The sequence below is a fragment of the Coccomyxa subellipsoidea genome (genome assembly GCF_000258705.1).
Source record: "Coccomyxa subellipsoidea C-169, whole genome shotgun sequence".
NCBI classification, from domain to species: domain Eukaryota; kingdom Viridiplantae; phylum Chlorophyta; class Trebouxiophyceae; family Coccomyxaceae; genus Coccomyxa; species Coccomyxa subellipsoidea.
In genome coordinates, this window is record NW_005178016.1 from 287096 (window position 1) to 303194 (window position 16099).

General features: G+C 54.7%; 2 protein-coding genes across 2 annotated transcripts; one reads left to right on the forward strand and one right to left on the reverse strand.

Annotated features, from left to right (window-relative positions):
- Positions 1–45: 45 nt before the first annotated feature.
- On the reverse strand, positions 46–5853 carry COCSUDRAFT_68421 (hypothetical protein; the record flags this gene model as incomplete). Its single annotated transcript, XM_005642596.1, has 11 exons — positions 5631–5853; positions 4964–5298; positions 3985–4365; positions 3519–3713; positions 3007–3089; positions 2397–2567; positions 1966–2046; positions 1250–1429; positions 565–730; positions 229–332; positions 46–57 (listed from the first exon to the last, which is right to left on the reverse strand). Exons 2-11 carry the CDS (start codon positions 5265–5267, stop codon positions 46–48), a joined length of 1677 nt encoding a protein of 558 aa, XP_005642653.1. The 5' UTR covers positions 5268–5298; positions 5631–5853.
- A 4646-nt stretch (positions 5854–10499) lies between these two features.
- Positions 10500–14776, forward strand: COCSUDRAFT_49413 (hypothetical protein; the record flags this gene model as incomplete). The annotated part of the gene is made up of 5 exons (XM_005642597.1): positions 10500–10753; positions 11010–11524; positions 11899–11992; positions 12989–13909; positions 14590–14776. Exons 2-5 carry the CDS (start codon positions 11029–11031, stop codon positions 14774–14776), a joined length of 1698 nt encoding a protein of 565 aa, XP_005642654.1. The 5' UTR covers positions 10500–10753; positions 11010–11028.
- Between the last annotated feature and the right edge of the window lie 1323 nt (positions 14777–16099).

Genomic DNA, 16099 nt, shown 5'->3' on the forward strand with positions numbered 1-16099 from the left:
GTTAGAATTAGTAACCCCCAAACCCTGCTATATATACACGACCTATCACACGCTGCCCTGACATTGGATGAGCCCTGACCATGGAAAGTGTGGTACTCATTCTACCCGCATTAATTAATTGTTTTAGCAGGGGGTACTAAAGACTATTTTAGTACTACTACAGGTAGTCTTTAGTTCCCCCTGGTTTTTGGCCGAGAAGGGTGGATAAATGAAACGATGTCAGCGCACCTGGATGGTGTAGACGGATGGGGATGTGGGCGCCTGAAGCAGGTTCCTGGTACCGGCGGCGTTGGTCGGCTGAGGGGCGGGGCCAACTATCACCTGATCGGGGGCTGCATGCATGCAGCAGAAACATCAGCAACCACTCGGCAGACAGTTGTCTGTGTGCAAGGGCGGACGTGGCACGGAAGAAAATTCCAGCCCCAAAAAGCTGGCACAGAGGCTATCAAGGGGACACGCAAAGCGGCTTCAGACATTTTTGCTTGGTCTGTGCGGCGCTTTGTGGCCTTAGGGTCTAGAGGGTGTCAAATTAAAAACAAGGTAGAAATTTAAAGGGGCGCGCACTGATGCCGGGGATGGCCTGTGCCATGGCGACCTGGATGGCTGATCTGTCGGCGGGAGTCAACGCCGCCGAATTGGGGCCCACCAGCGCCATTGTCATAGTCACCCCGGGGCTGGGCGTCTGATTTGGCATTGGCTCTCCCCATGACGGCTGCGCGGCCGCTGGCGCCTGCACAGCATCAATTCCTTGTTTGTAAACACCCATGTTAGGCTCCGTGAGCTTAGTCAAGATCACAATTTTCTGGCTCCTTGAGCACAGAAAAGACTTGACATAACGACATGACTGACGTCATACAGAAACGCTGCTGTCAGAAGAGCAGATTAGCGGATGCAGCGCTCTTGCATCAGATGCCACAGTACAACACATTAAAAACCAGCCGATGCCAGACAGGGTGCACCAGGCGGGGCCGTGATCTCCCCAGGGACGTCATTGGCAGTGTAAGGAAGGGGAAATGCGTTGCTCTTCTAGAAGAGTGCAGTGCAGCACACCACAGATGGGCCCCAAAATGCACTGATTGGTAGAGTCACAGCAGTACGCACAGCAGCAAACCGGAACTTAAGACCCAAATTGCCAAGGAACTCCAGCAAAAAGGAATCACCTTCAGGACTGCCGCAACAAAGGCAATGCAGCCAAGAAATTACAAGCTCAAGTGCAGGAGCTTGCCTGAACGGCGATGGGACCCTGCACAACGCCTGGCACGATCTGGTTGCTCTCAGCTGGTGGCGCCGCAGCGGGTGCAAGGTCGATGGCCCCGGAAACTCGCGCGGGCACCAGCCGCGTCTGGGCCGGTGCAGCAACCGCCTGCCTGGTGGGCAGCCCGGAGGCGGGCGCCTGGGCAGCCTGCTGAGCAGCTGCGGTGCTCAGATCCTGCATGCAGCAGCATCCCCTGTCAACATTTATTTCAAGGCCCCTTCCTATATAGACACATGGGCTTCTCGTGAGCTTTAAGAAATCCGCCTGGTCAGCTCACCCAGTAATACGGTAGACAACACCTTGTGAAAGCGCTAAGACTGCTGCCTATGGCCTTTCAGCCCGAGCTGCAGTCTTTGCCCCTTGCAGAGTCCACCCACCACATGTGAGAGCATTTGCAGCAAGTTTTAGCTATAATGCCTTATGGGGATGCCTTAGAGTATAGTGATGGAGGGGTACACAGACTTGAAGTCTGCTACTGTGCTGCTAGGCAAGAGACCCAACAAATTGATGAATGCTGCAAGGCTAAAGACAGCTAGTTTGCTCAACCCAGAGCATCAACAGGTGCTGTTTCATGTGCTGTCACATGCCAGTATGGATAAGCTCAAGCGGGTGGCATAGGTTTGCCTCACGATGGGTTGGCAAGCTCCCAGAATCGACAACAAGTCAGAGTCATATACGGTATCAGCAACAAGTCCCGGCGACCGTCTCACCTGTGCGGGCAGCTGTGAAGCCGGGGCAAGTGTCGACGGCGCGAGTGCAATCGGAGACGGCGCCTGTGCAGTGGATCCATCCTGCAAGGCAGGCAGTGACACAGGATGGCTTGAGCAGGAAGTCTGAGTATGCGCATGTGGCGGAATGGAATGCTATGGAATGTCATTGGAAGCTTGACGATTTTGCAAAGCTGTTGATGGACTGACTGCTACACTGTCCTGCTAGCACATCACAGCCGCTGGATCTCCACTCTCTTCGGACAAAACCAATTTTGCCAGTACTGCACTGCCAGATAGGCATGTAGTCACAAGAAAGAGAGCTGCTGTCCTGCAGCTGGGCACATGGAGTACTGCGTCATGAATGCGCCGCAGCACGCTCTTTGCTTGACCAGGATCACCATTCAGCCCTCAGAACTTGTGGGTTGTCTCACCGTGCCGCCGACGCGCGCGCGTTCCGAGCTGGCGATGTTAGTAAGGTATGCATCAATGAGGCTGCCCAGGCCGAACGCGCGCAGCCGGTTGAGGAACTCGCGGTTCTGGCTCGTTTGCTGCAGCACTGCCAGCATCGTGGACAGGTGCAGCCGAGTGGAATTCACCTCCACCTGCACAAGAGGCCGGACTCAGTTCTCAGCAAGCCAAACCGGTGCGCAAGCACTTGGGGGCGCTTTGACCCGGGAAAAATTGCTGCGGCAGGGTTCAACCCTAAACCCAGTGAGAAACCCTAACACGGATAAATGGTCATAGAATTGTGGGAAGGGGTGGTGGGGATACACTTGAAATGCTCATTATCTCTTGTCGTATAGTACCCTTTGGCCGTTCCTAACGCGGATTCTGTCACAGCATGCGTCATGCCGGCATCTCAATGAGCAAACACTTGCGCATGCATTTCTTGGCCAGGACCCGCGCTGGTTGCACTGGTCTCATGAGCTCTCAGAAACCACGCCCGTTGAAAAACAAACAGCATTGCAGACGCAGAACATGCACCTTGGCCCGCAGATGTCAGCGGGCTAGAAAACAGCAGAGAGGATGCACAGCACGCACCTTGGCCCGTACGGACTGCACTCCACTGCCGCTCTGGTCCGTGGCCAGCGGCTCAACTGAGGCAATTGCAGCCGCCTTGTTACCTGCGCAAGTACAGTGCTTGAGCATGCATGTTGTCGTCGTGATAGGGCATAACCCTGTTAATTTTGGAGTCAGGAAGACCTTCAAGAGTTGCTTCGAAAATGTTTCCCGCACCGCCAGGGGCGCGGGTTTTAGCTTGAGCACTACAGAGTACATAAAGGATAATCAGCCTGCCACCCATGCCCAGACCTAAATTGTTTTGTAATCCTGATTGTTACTTCTTTTCCTTTCAACACGGGTGCTTCCTTTTCAGACCTTGCACCTTGCACTTTGCTCACTGTCCCCACACAGCTGCAGGTTCCTGACTGCTCGCATCACCTCCCCTGCTCAACTTCTGATCCACAGGGATGACTAACGGATTGTGTGATTCTGCTGCACCACTGATTCCTTGATCACCTGAGCCCACCTGGCTGGGGCAAAGCGAGGCTCACCGATGACGGGGAGAAGCAGCGCCAGCGTGGCGTTGCCCACTGCCCAGGACTGGGCCTGCCCAAAGGGCACCAGCCCAGAGTTGGCGCTCAGCTGCAGCGTGAAGGTGAGGTTGCCAAACTTGTCGCTGCCCTCAAACGCGGCCGGCTGCGGCGCGCTGCAAGCATCCGCGCCGCACCGCGGGTAAGACTCCGCAGCTGCATCCACAGAAGAGGCGCCTGTTCATTTCTTGCGCTTACGTTGGCAGTGGTACGAACGAGCCAGTACCCGGAGATATTCAAGCTGCCAAGAAAAAGGGTGGGATATGTTGCAAGACAGTGCAAATAGCGGCAATCCATGGGGATGGAGTGTTGCTTGGTTTGAGAGCACTGCGCATGGATAGTCTCACATGTGAGGATTTTGCTGAGTTCAGGGCTGTTTTACTGCATACCTTGCAAAGGGGATGGCCAGGGCTGTTTCACTGCATACCTTGCAAAGGGGATGGCGGCGCGGTGGCGGAGCTGTCGGCCGGCGGGGCCGCCTGCGCGGAGACAACGCCCCAGGGCGGAGAGGCGGCTGCGCCCCAGGACTGGGGGGGTGATGCTGCAGCTGTGGCCACCGCCGGAGAGGGGGGCCCGGCGGCCTGAACAGGCGTGAAGGAGGGGAGGTACGGCGGGGGAGACGGGACTAGGACCTCGGCCGCCGGTGAGGGGGGGACTCCCGCCCTGGTGATCTCTCCGCTGGGAGACTCATATCCGGGGGACTGATTGTAGCCTGCCGGGCTGGGGGACTCCCAGGTGGGGGACTGCTGAACGCTGCCGGGGGAGGAACCGGGGGACGCTGTGCGAATGGTGGACGCCTCCGTTGAGCCTGCACCGCAGAATGCAAATGTGATCGCTTTGGAGATTGTATTGTCCCGATCTTGATGCACTGCATGAGGCAAGCATTGTCCTTCTGCTGTGCCTCACTTTCATGCTGCGAGTGCCCGCAGCCCTCACACGTGTCATGGTGTGGAAAATGATTCCCCTTGTGCTCTTGCGACAGACCCTTGATTGCCACGCCAGCGCCCAGTGTACCCCTGGCTTATTCCCAGCTGCTGGCGTTCAGGGGCAGACTGGCAGTACACTGCGGCTGTCCTTGAGCCTCTCTCATTGTCATGCTTACTGCCTCAGCATTGCCGGGGGTCCAATTCCACACAGTTCAAGGAGATCAGGACCATGCGCACAGGACTGCCTGCTGGGCTTTAGTGGTCAGACCCGCTAGTAAAGTCGAGCACTTGCAGGTGCAGGTAGCACAGACATTCCAAGCCCGGCCAGCTCCTTACACAGAGGGCTGACTGCTTGACTTCTTGATGAGCCCTGCCCTCATACATGGCAAACAGCTACGCAGCTACGCTGATAAAAGGCACACAGCTACACGGCTACGTGGGGGAACATGCAGGTAAAGGCAGCACATACAGGAGCTGTACCTGAAGGGGCCGGAGCGAGTGCCCGGGAGCCGGCCGCGCCGCCAGCGCCGGCCGCAACTGGGCCGGTGATTCCGCCGCCGGCCGCGCCGGCACTGACCGCTCCGGCGCCGGCCGGGTTGGTGGCGGCTGTGTTGCTGGTGCCTGCGCCTGCACGGTCGAGCAGTCGGCCCAGAGAGGGAGTGGCCCCAAGGCGGTCGCCCAGAAGCAGGCCCTGTGCCGCGCTGCGCAGCGGCGCGGCAGTCAGAAGAAGGAACAGCAGCGGCAGCGCAGCCACAAGAGGGTAGCGGCCATTGCGCTTGCCCATTGCTGGGGTCTAGCTCCTCGGCGTGGGGATCCTGCAGCAGTGCACAGAACCCCTCAAATGATGCTCATGTCTGCCCCTGCCTGCTCAACTCCTTGCACACTTTCCAGTCCACACAAAGTCTTGAGTCTCGTCGGAATGCAATGCACTCGCACTGCAGGACTGCAGCGGCTGATAGTTCATATCCAGCTGGACAGCTGGAGCAGCTTCGCTCCCCAGTTGTAAGCTGTGCTGTCCTGGACCTTGAACCCTTTTCCCATTTTAGCTTTCTCGGGACCATCTGCATGCTTTTGTCAAGTAATTTGTCTAAAAGAAGTACACATCTGGATATAGCGGAAAGAACAGCTGCAGCGGTGGGCTCCTCACCTATCGCTGGCTTGATGCGATAAAACAAGCGTTCACATTTTGTATGCGTAAATTTTGCTTCAAACGGGTTTCATATCAGATTCCCGTCGCCCATTCGTGCAGATCTTGTGATATCCCCGCACTAGATCCGGGTCCGACAGGTGAGCAACGCGGAGTTTCGTGGCCGCTCGACCTCTTTCTACACCTTATATAAACTTTGCTGAGCTTTACAGGCAACGCGCTGTGGCTGAGTGCAACAGCTTTTGCTGTCCTCGATTGGGCTTTCGGAGGAAAGTACCGTCTGCGAGAGTAAGAACGCCGTCGCACAAACTTTTAAGTGTTGCCACCTCAGCGGTGCGCCCTTCCATTCCTAGTCTTCATCCACTTTCACCTTGGGCGAATCTCGCGGCGTGCCTTCTAGATCGAGCTTTGGTCCAAGCCTAATCCTGCCTCACACTTTGTGAGCTAAACTTCGGACATCACAGTTCTTATTATTATGACCGATTCGAAACCTCAGGCAGCCAACATTTCTGCCGAGGAGCGTAGAGAGCTGCTGTGCATCCCACCCCAGGGCATCTTCGATATCAACTGCAAAGAGTTGAAGTTGGTGCGACGAGTGTATAACAAGAAGGATAATTTGTGCTATTATTCTACATTTATTCCAGCCAATAGACTTGAAGATTTCAGACTGGGCGAGAACGCCAGGGGCCAATGCATATTTTACAAGAAAAAGACTCCACCCGAGAAGAAGAAGAAGGCATCCGATGCCATGCATGCAGATGACGATGGTGAAAAGGTGATTTTGATAGCAAGACTGATTTCGGTGCCATCTCTCTGAGTTGATGGACGGAAGGCAGTGTTGATCTGAGCAGATCTGATTCCGGAGAAGAGGGTTTCGAGCTAGCGCCCTGTGCTTGCGTCGTGCAGGTGGCGCGGAAAAATGCATACATCGAGAAGGGGACACGCCACTGCAGCGGTGGCCCTGAGGATAACAGGAATTTGGACACCAAAGCGGAGGATGCCTGCAGCGCTGGTGATGGTGAGCAGGAAGAGCCAGGTACTTCAAGCAGGATGGATAGGATGGCTCTTGGCTGTTCTGTGTGGGTGGGCTGCCCTGTGCGGTATGGCTACAGACGCCAACCGGGCACTGAGGACATCGTGGAGATACAATACTATGACAGGGATCACATCAACCACGGTCCAGATGCGCAGGTGTGTATGCTCCTTGTCCAATCGCCATTGTGTGCGGTTGCTACATGACTGTTTCCATGAAGCACAGTTGTAGCACGTCAACAGACCTCAACATGCTTAAAGTTAGTATGGTGTAAAAGTCTTGAACAAATTGTGATGAATATGTTCAGGTGGGTCCTGGCCTGACCTACACCGCCCACCGGGTCTCTGAGGCACTGCGGATGAGGGTGCAAATCAAGATCCACAGAGGTCTGTCCAACAGTGACATCGTCCAGCAGAATAAGGATGAGTTCCTGGATCGATACATGGCACAGAATCCTGATGTCACTGACAGGATCACAGCAGCCAGGAACTATGGTCAGTCGCAGCCGCCCAAGGACTATTTCCTGACAGTCATGGATGTTGCCAACATGCGGAGGGGTCTCGACAGGAGGGAGTGGTTGTTCAGCGACAACCCACAGGAGAGCGTGCACATGTGGGCTGAGCAACATGAGGCAGACACGCTCTACCTGGATTTGCAGAAACCGATGGAGGGAACCAGGGATGAGGCATATTTGGCAGCCAGGAAGCAAGGCAGCACAGCAGCTGCTGCCTCCGTGTCAGAGGTGCCACAGGGTGGGACAGCCAGCCAGGCCGAGGAGCATGACAGCACACCAGCAGACACTGCTCTTGACCCAGCATTTGATGGGGCTGATGTTGACCTGAGCAAACCAGATTCTCTCAATGTTGAGAGGGATGACTCGCCACATCTGGTAACCCCCAAGGCCAGCGCGGAGACTGGGAAGATGTATCAATTTGACCCGCTGCAGTGGACGCATTTCGCGATAGCAGTATTGCAGGACTGCAACGTGGAAGCAGCCATCAGATGGGGCCACATGCGGCCCTTGCAGCTGGACTCCACCTTCAATTGCAATACGCAGAAATTTCCAGTGTTCACACTGGTGGTGGTGGACGACCACAACAAGGCTGTGCCAATAGCCTTCCTGATCTGCAGCCAGGAGCGCGCGGATCTCCTACAGAAATTCATCGAAGCAGTGACTGCAAAGGTAATTCCTCAGAGCAGCTGGTATAATTTGGGCCCACCACCTGCAAGACAAGTACACAATCTTTGACAGGAAGAAAGTCACTTTGATGGAATGTGGCTGGATCTGAGTTTTCCAATGCAGGTGAGGGAGACAAAGCCAGATTGGCAGCCTCTAGCCGTCATTGTGGATGCATGCGATGCGGAGATTGCTGCTGTGACCTCAGCTTTTGCGTTGGCGGTGCCGGTCTTTCTCTGCCACTGGCACATCCAGAAGGCGTGGAAGAAGCAGCTGTTTGCCAAGGTAGAACCTCAGACCTCTGCCAAATGTCAGCAGGTGATTTCAATAAAAGTGTACATCAACCTCAATAGATGCAAGAACGGTAGTTGTTGTATATTTCTGCAGGTCAAGGCCAAGGCAAATGTGGAGCCAATGTTTGGAGATCTTCTGCAGATAATGCGCTTCAAAGAAGCCGCTGTGTCCAAAGCCGATGCGCACCGCATTGGAAAGGAAATGCTGGAGGCATTCTGCCAGCGATGGGCGGGGGAAGAGGTCTTTGTGGCTTACTTCAGGAAGGAATGGGGTGGCAAATTGGGTACGTGCTCAAAACACAAGAACTGTTGCCTGGTCCTTACCACTCTGCTATTCTCCTTGCTGATGTGACGGATGGAAATGGCGCAGGCATGATCATGCAGATTTTCCGGGACTTGGTTGGCTGCGCTATCAACTGCACCTCGCACATTGAAGGGTGGCACAAGACACTGAAGGTGAATGCCTACCAAATCTTTCCATGACACTTAATCACTGACTAACTCCGAAAGCTTTGCAGCCTGTGGGTTATTTTATGACACTGAATTGTCTTCTTCTGATCTGTGTGCAGTTCTGCTTTCTGAGTGGACGGCGGCGCCTGTGCAACCGCCGGATAGACTGGCTGCTGTGGATTCTCCATACAAAGGTGGCAGAATATATCACTTTAGGATGCAGGACCAAGACCTGGGCGCCCAGAAAAATTTGCCAGCCTACCACAGCGTGCTGAAAGCCCTCACAGTGGCAGGAAGGCAGCCAGACAGCTCAGTGCGGATTGTCGGCGGGACAGCAGAAGTCCAGAGCGCATCTTGTGCAACAGCTGTGCACACGGTGCAGCTGTCAGAGGGGACTGAACAGGAGCCAAAGTGCTCATGTACAGCTGGCCGGATGGGGAGGATGTGCTGGCATGTGGTCAAGGTCTTCCTATGCTTGGGCGCCAGCAAAAACCAGCTGCTGAGATACCTTGGCATCATGCGCACCGCAGCTGGGGGCGGCTTCAGCGGGTTACGGGCTGCCATGGCCCTTACAAGGGACAGTGCCGCCGCTTGTGATAGTGGCCAGCCGGACGCATCTGATGCTGATGTGCAGCCATCAGCTGAGCTGGAAGCCAGTGACATAGACATGCAGTTGTCGAGTGAGCTGACTTCGGCGAGCCCAGAAGCTCCAAGGGGCAATGCAGGGCCCAAGGCGGCAGCTCAAGCAGCACTTGCGGGGCTGACAGAAATGACAGCGCTGTGGGAGGACGACAGCCCACTATGGCGCTTCATGCTAGTGGCTCGCCGGCAGGCGACGGGGCAGGTGGAGAAAGCTGTAGCAGGCTTGGGCAGCATGGATGAGTATGGAGGGGAGGAATTCCAGCCAAATTCGGCTGCGCCAGAGGGTCCCAGGCTGAAATCTTTCTTGGAGAAGGCAGCCTTGAAATATCGGACAGCAAAGCGCAGATCGAGGCAGAGAGCGGCGGCCAGCGGCGGCCAGCGGCGGCGATGAATGCGACAGTGAGGGCAGCAACGGTGACGATGGGGAGCTGGTGCTGCCATTCCTGCCATCAAGAGCAGCGCCAAAAAAGCACAAGAGCATCAGCTTGGAGATCAAAGCTGCTCAGAACAGGCTGCAGCGCTCTGGTGTTGTGGCGGTCACGGAGGAACTTCCACGTTCCAGCAGGGCCCCAGTTAGTCTGGATATGGATGCAGCGGAGAGCATGCCGGTGGATCAGTCTTCGGGATCTGCTGGGGAGGTCCCACAGGCGCATTTAGGATCCTCTACTGGTGGAAGCCAGGACCTAGGCAACCTGCCCTTCATCCACAGCCAGCCAGCGCCCAGCAAACAGTCACAGGTGCCCCAAAGGCCAAGAAGGGAGCGTGTGGAGAAGCCTTTGAGGTACCTTTGAGGATGTCTGTTGAACTTTTGAGGGCATCGTTGATTCCCTACTGCGTGCGAAAACCATGGAACCTGGATATTAAATACTTTAGGACGTTTCGAGTGAACTCAAATATTATAAAAAATAATGGGGTTGTGGGGGAACGAATTAGAATTTGAGAATTCTCGTTGCTGCCGGCCGATCGGACATGCCAGAGGATGCCCGATCCCCGTGTGTAATACCGGTGTGCAGAGCCGATCTAGCAAAATAAGCCAAAACTTACACTTTCTGCAAATACGATTGACCACTTATTCTCGAATCCTTGCGGCATTCAATGTTTACAGGTCACATCCAGATCCGACCCTCGCAGGCACGCCGCGAGATTCGCCCAAGGTGAAAGTGGATGAAGACTAATGGAAGGGTGCATGTGAACGAAGAGCAGATCCATCATATATCCTATGTTGTCAAAACGACGCTGATAAATACCGTAGCTTCTCGTGAAAGAGTGTGGGCGATGCTGTCCGTGAATCATGCCGCAACAGGAATTTGTAGAGCCTGTTTGTGAGTCCCTTGATGGCACTCTTGCCTCACCTCTTAACATTCTACACTTCGTCAGTCGGACCAGGACCTTCAGATGCCAGCTAAGAACACTGTTGACGCCCTGCGGATAGGTTTGAAGGTTCCGTCGACAATTTCTCTCGGCGCATCGTAGTCTATGGTTCAGGCAATCTCCGGGAGACGGCTTGATGCCTTTTCTGATTGATCAGGCAAGACATTTCGCACCCACTTTCGCATCCTGGTTGCTCTTTCACGCTGCCACCGCATCAATCTCATTTTGTTTTTTGGTTCCCTTGCACTTTTGGACTTCAATTTCGGCGATCATGGATATTGGTGCTGTTTTTAGGGGTTCTGCCGACGATCACCATTCGAAGAGTCACAGAGCATATTCGTGGCTGTCATAGTCTACCCCCTGCCCGTGAAAAGCCTGGAGCGAACGCCTGACACCCCCATATGCCTACACAGGAGCCTGGCGCCTGGCCTGATGACCAGAATTCACAGCACGAGCAAACATGACAGGCGAAGCATCCTCAGGCTCCTGTGCCTGTTCATCCTCGCCGTATGCTGCCGTCCAGCCACCGCCAGACCTCCTGCAGACAATGCACTTATCAGCAGCAGCAGCAGCGGCAGCGGGAGCAGCAAGAGGGGGGCACTGGCTGCCGCAGAGCACTCCACTTATGGTAACGCTGCCGATCGGAGCGGCGGCAGCAGCAGCAGCAAGACCAGCAGCAGGAGGGGCACACTGTCTGCGGCAGAGCACTCCACTTATGGTGGTGCTGCCGAACACAGCAGCGGAGGCCGCTGGTCAGCAGCGCAGGGTCTGCTGCGGCTGAGGGCAGGTCCGGGAAGAAGGAAGCGCTCCCAGTGGGCAGCACTGGACAGCCTACTAGACCGCTATGCAGAGAGGCACAAGCGCTGCCTCTTTGACCAGACATACAAGGGACAGTACGTCATCGTCAGCATGGGCGACTCGTTTTCAGGTGACTGCCTTCACCTTTCAGATGCCCAATTCATATTTCTCCCAGGGCTGCCAGCCTGGGAGGATTTCAGAGCTGCTCGCCCAATACCGCAAGGTTTCTCTCAACGTCAGCAGCAGGGACAGGCTATCAGCACAAGCTTGTGGGTTCCTCGTTGGGTTGATGATTGCTGTTAGCTCACCAGAATCTGTGGAGCACATCAAGATTATCCCACACGCCACGCCCAGCGCAAATCATGGAGCACATTCCTGCGAGGGCGCCTGAGCGGCCCTTCCGTGGGGCTTTATAAGCTGTGGTGTGATGCTGCGCCTTTCATGCAGCCGATTACCACTTGACCTTCACTCAGACACGACTGAGCTAGGATGCTGTGTGTGCAGGGCTGGGCAACCGGATGCTGTCAGTGGTGACGGGGATGCTCATGGCGCTGATGACTCAGCGGTGCTTCTTCCTGCGCCACGACACCTACCTCAGGTGGGGGGCCCGCTCTCACACACTCCGCCTGCCTTGCTCCTGTTGATCAACCCTTTGTTAAGATAGCGATCCTCAGGGTTAGCGAAGGCTTTTGGGTTAGAATTTGGAGTACTGTTTAGGGTTTAGGGGAGGAGAGCCCTTACAATAGTAACCTTTCTTGGGGAATGCAATGGTATAATTATGGTTCATAAGCATATCACCCATTCAAAAGGATTCAGGGTCGATATCTCTAGTGCTGGACCTTTAGGCGGTGCCCTCAACCTGCCGGAGAAGCTGCCTCGGGTTGTGGAATGCATGCAAGCCATGAGCTCTGAGGCGTGCCACGCATGAGAATCATGGGGTTGTGACCTGTGATCCCCTGTCAGTCAGCTTGGATGTCCTGCACCCCCGGATAGTTCCGGCAGTGTGACCCATGAAGCCCTAGGGCCTGTCAGTGAATATTGAAATCCCACACCCGCATGTATCTGTGGCGGCGCGCCGTGTGAACCCCTTTCAGTCAACGTCAAAGTTTTCAAAGCTTCCAAATTTGGAAGTCCCTCAACGCAGGTAGTTGCGGCAGAGTTCCCTGCTAATGAGACGGAAGTTTCCCGCACATGCAGAGGTTGCGGCAGTGTGAAGCATGAACCCCTGTCAGTCACCCTGGACGTCCCTCACCCACATGTACTGTACTGCTCATTTTAAAATTCTAGGGTGGAGAATTAAGACTATACCTCCCAGAATAAAAACCCTGTGATGATTTTGAGACCAGATTCGGAAAGATCTCGACGAGCCCAGTTCAATGGAGCATGACCCTGGTGTTTTGGAGAGGAACGTTCCAAAAGTTTCTTTGAAAGGTTTTCCGCACCGCCAGGGGTGCGGGATTTGGTTTGAGTACTATAGTATTTGCGGCGGTGTGAACCTGTCACAGTGTCTGCAGCATGGCATTCCCTCACCCGCAGGTATCTGTGGGGATATACCCTGGCCATCTCAGCTGACGCTGAAGTTTCTCACCGGCAGGGACTTCAGGAATTCCATGGGCCTGGACATGCGTTGGTGGGAGCACGAGGCGGGGCTGCAGCGCTGGGGGCGGCACAATCTCACAACCCTGATCTTGGGGCCGCGTTCGATTTGGGCCATGTCCCCTACGGACCCCTTGTACATTACGGGGGACCTTCAGCAGCTGTGGGGGGGGCACGATGCGGTCGACATCCACTACGACAACGATTACCTCGTGCCGCTGCTGCTCAGCAACCCGAACTACCGCGCGTTCTTTGACCGCTTTTTCCCCAGCCGCGAGATTTTCCACCCCCTGGGCCGCTTCTTGTTTAATCTCCACCCTCGGCACGAGGCTGCCGCCCATGCTTTTCGAGCGTCCAAGTTTGGCGCGTTCACTGTGGGGCTCCAGATAAGAACGCAGAAGCCACTCGGCGCCGGCCTCGCGGACCCGTCGATTGGTCATTTCTGCTCGCTTGCGCGGGCCGTGCAGCTCAAGCACGGGTTGCCGGACGACCGAGTGAAATATTTTGTTGCGACGGATTCGGAAGATGCGCTTGAGGGGGTGAGGAAATCGCTGGGAGCGGATAGGGTGGTTAACACGGATGGAGGGGGCGTGAGGGGAGGGGAGGGTACGCAGGCCGGCAATCCCGGCTCGGAGGAGTCAGCAGTGCTGGACATGCGGTTACTAAGCATGACTGATGCTCTGATTGTCACCTCTGCATCGTCGTTCGGGTATGTGGCGGCTGCGTGGGGTGGTATTGTTCCGATCCATGTGCTGCACCGGGGAGACAAGCCATCAATGTTGAACCCGTACTTTTACACACCTCTCAACTCGGAGCCCTGCTACTGGGGAGCGCACCGTTATTTTTTGACCAAGGCGCCAAAGGAGGCCGTGGACCTTTTGAGGGACAACCCCATGTGGATGCAATATGCCCACTGCCAGTGAGGCATGTTCAATATCAGGCATGTCTGTAACGTGCAGAGGGTTACAGATAGGTTAAAGTGTCAGCTATGACTGATCATGGCCTAAGCACAGTGGTGACCAAACCTTTGTAATTGATACACACTCATTCAGTGGAATACCATCTGTCAGAATCAATCACATGATGTCTCTGGCGCTGGACCCAAATGAACAGACAAAAATATTTTTAAGCTGATATATCAGCTCAGTTAGTCAGTATACTATACAGTATAGTATACTGTATTATCGACATGCAATTAGCACTCAATTGCTGCGGGCACCCACATCTCAGCAGCATATGCATCATCGATATCATGCTGTTCATTTCAAATTTGTGTCAGAAAGAACTACTACATCTTTGCCAGCCAACAAGGCTACCAGTGGTTACTTAATCTTCCTCCTGCCTGGAAGTTAGCCCCCATCTATCGTCACAGTTTCACATGGGCGGTCCCGTTTGGCGTGCGATCCGACTTTTGTGCAGGTACTCTATGGTTAGATACTTACTGAAATTGTTGCATGCTGTTAAGAACGGTGAGGATTATGGATAGCTGTGGCAGCATTTCATCCTGATCAGTGTTAAGACTTGTGTCAATGGGCTCAAGGCGGCATCCAGAGAGTGCAAAAACCATGAAGAAGATGGCGCAGGGGCGCTGCCTGACAGGGGGCGCGAATTGGCAGGCGAGGGAGATAGTGCAGTGGGCGATGGCGCGTTTGCAGCGCTGGGGATCGGTGTCAGAATTGGTGGCAGCCCGGGAAGGCGCGGCAGGACCCCCTGCGGAGGGGGTGATGCCCCCAGCCCGGCGCGGCGCGGCGGCTGCGCGCCGAATGGGCCCGGCACCGGCGCCTGAACAGGTGCTGGCACCGGCGCCTCTTTTGGCGGAAAGCCCGGCGCCAAAGCAGGCAGTGGCAACATTGCTATGACTGGCGCCCGATCAAGCACAAAATATTTCCAAATATTTGGGAACAATTAAATTGGATGTCTATCTGTTTATGACCTCTTATCGGGGCACTGTGCATGCAGGCCACGTTATTGTGCAACAGGAGAACCCCTGAGCATGCTGACAGAGTTCAGAGTGTGATGAGTCGCTGGTGAGGCATGTACAGGAGGGGCACATGCAATCAGTCGACTGCATTCTTTCGGTTGAATCTTAAATTACTCAACAAGAGTGTGTGTCACTGCTAAACTTACTTGCAAAATGTGCGCAGGAGCAGGGCTCACCGCGGCTGAAATGGTGATGGAGGTGTTCATCTGCAGCAGCAGCTGTGGCAGGGTGGTGGTGCTGGTGATGTTAAGCAGCCCGCTGCCAAGCTGCTGCGACAGCTGGCTGCCCACCTGCCCAGACAGGAAAGGCAACAGCGCCGCCGCAGCATCCGCCACAGCCAGCCCACCTGCACTTGCATCCAGGCGGGGAACTAAGCGACATTGACGTGTTTGCACTGCCCGTACAATGCAAGCATCTGCCGATTGATTGCAACTACATGCAGGGCCTGTCTCTCCAGAGTGAAGTGTGAAGTTCAGTAAACATTTTAAACTGCATAAATGACTGCATGATTTCTCATGAGCCTCTCAGAGCAACGCGGTTGCATATGCGCTGCAATTGTGGTAATGCATTTCTCCTTGACAGGCCCAGGGTCTAATGTCATGGTCACATGACATGGCATGTCTGAGAGACTCTCAGTGAGAGTGCTTGTTTTGAACGAGGTAACTTCTGCCAAATCCCTCAACTTCAAAATCCTGTGTAATGCCGCTCGCAGATTATACAAGTTGGTATTCCTCAGCCTGAGGAGGCTCCCGCTGGAGACTCTGGTTCAGATGAATTTGAAGTGAGGAGCCTCTTAGATGACATGCAGGCATCTTGGAACACACTTTGGGCTCGGTGTATGGGGCACTCAGTCACTTCAGGGGGAGTGACCTAGGATAACAGTTCTCCTAGGGTTTTCCCCCTGGTCACTTCGAGACAGGGGACTCTTGACTAACTAGTTAGTTTAGAGTCCCCTGTTCGAGACCTCGAACATACGAGATGGCCAGAGCGCGGGAAATTTGAATTTCTGATTCTTCGTCGACCCCTGTGAAGCACGGGTCGACGAGGAATGGAAATGGAATGGAGATTTCTGAAGATTCTTCAGTGAGGAACACATTTCTGAAGACATAAAGAAATCGCAATTGTTGT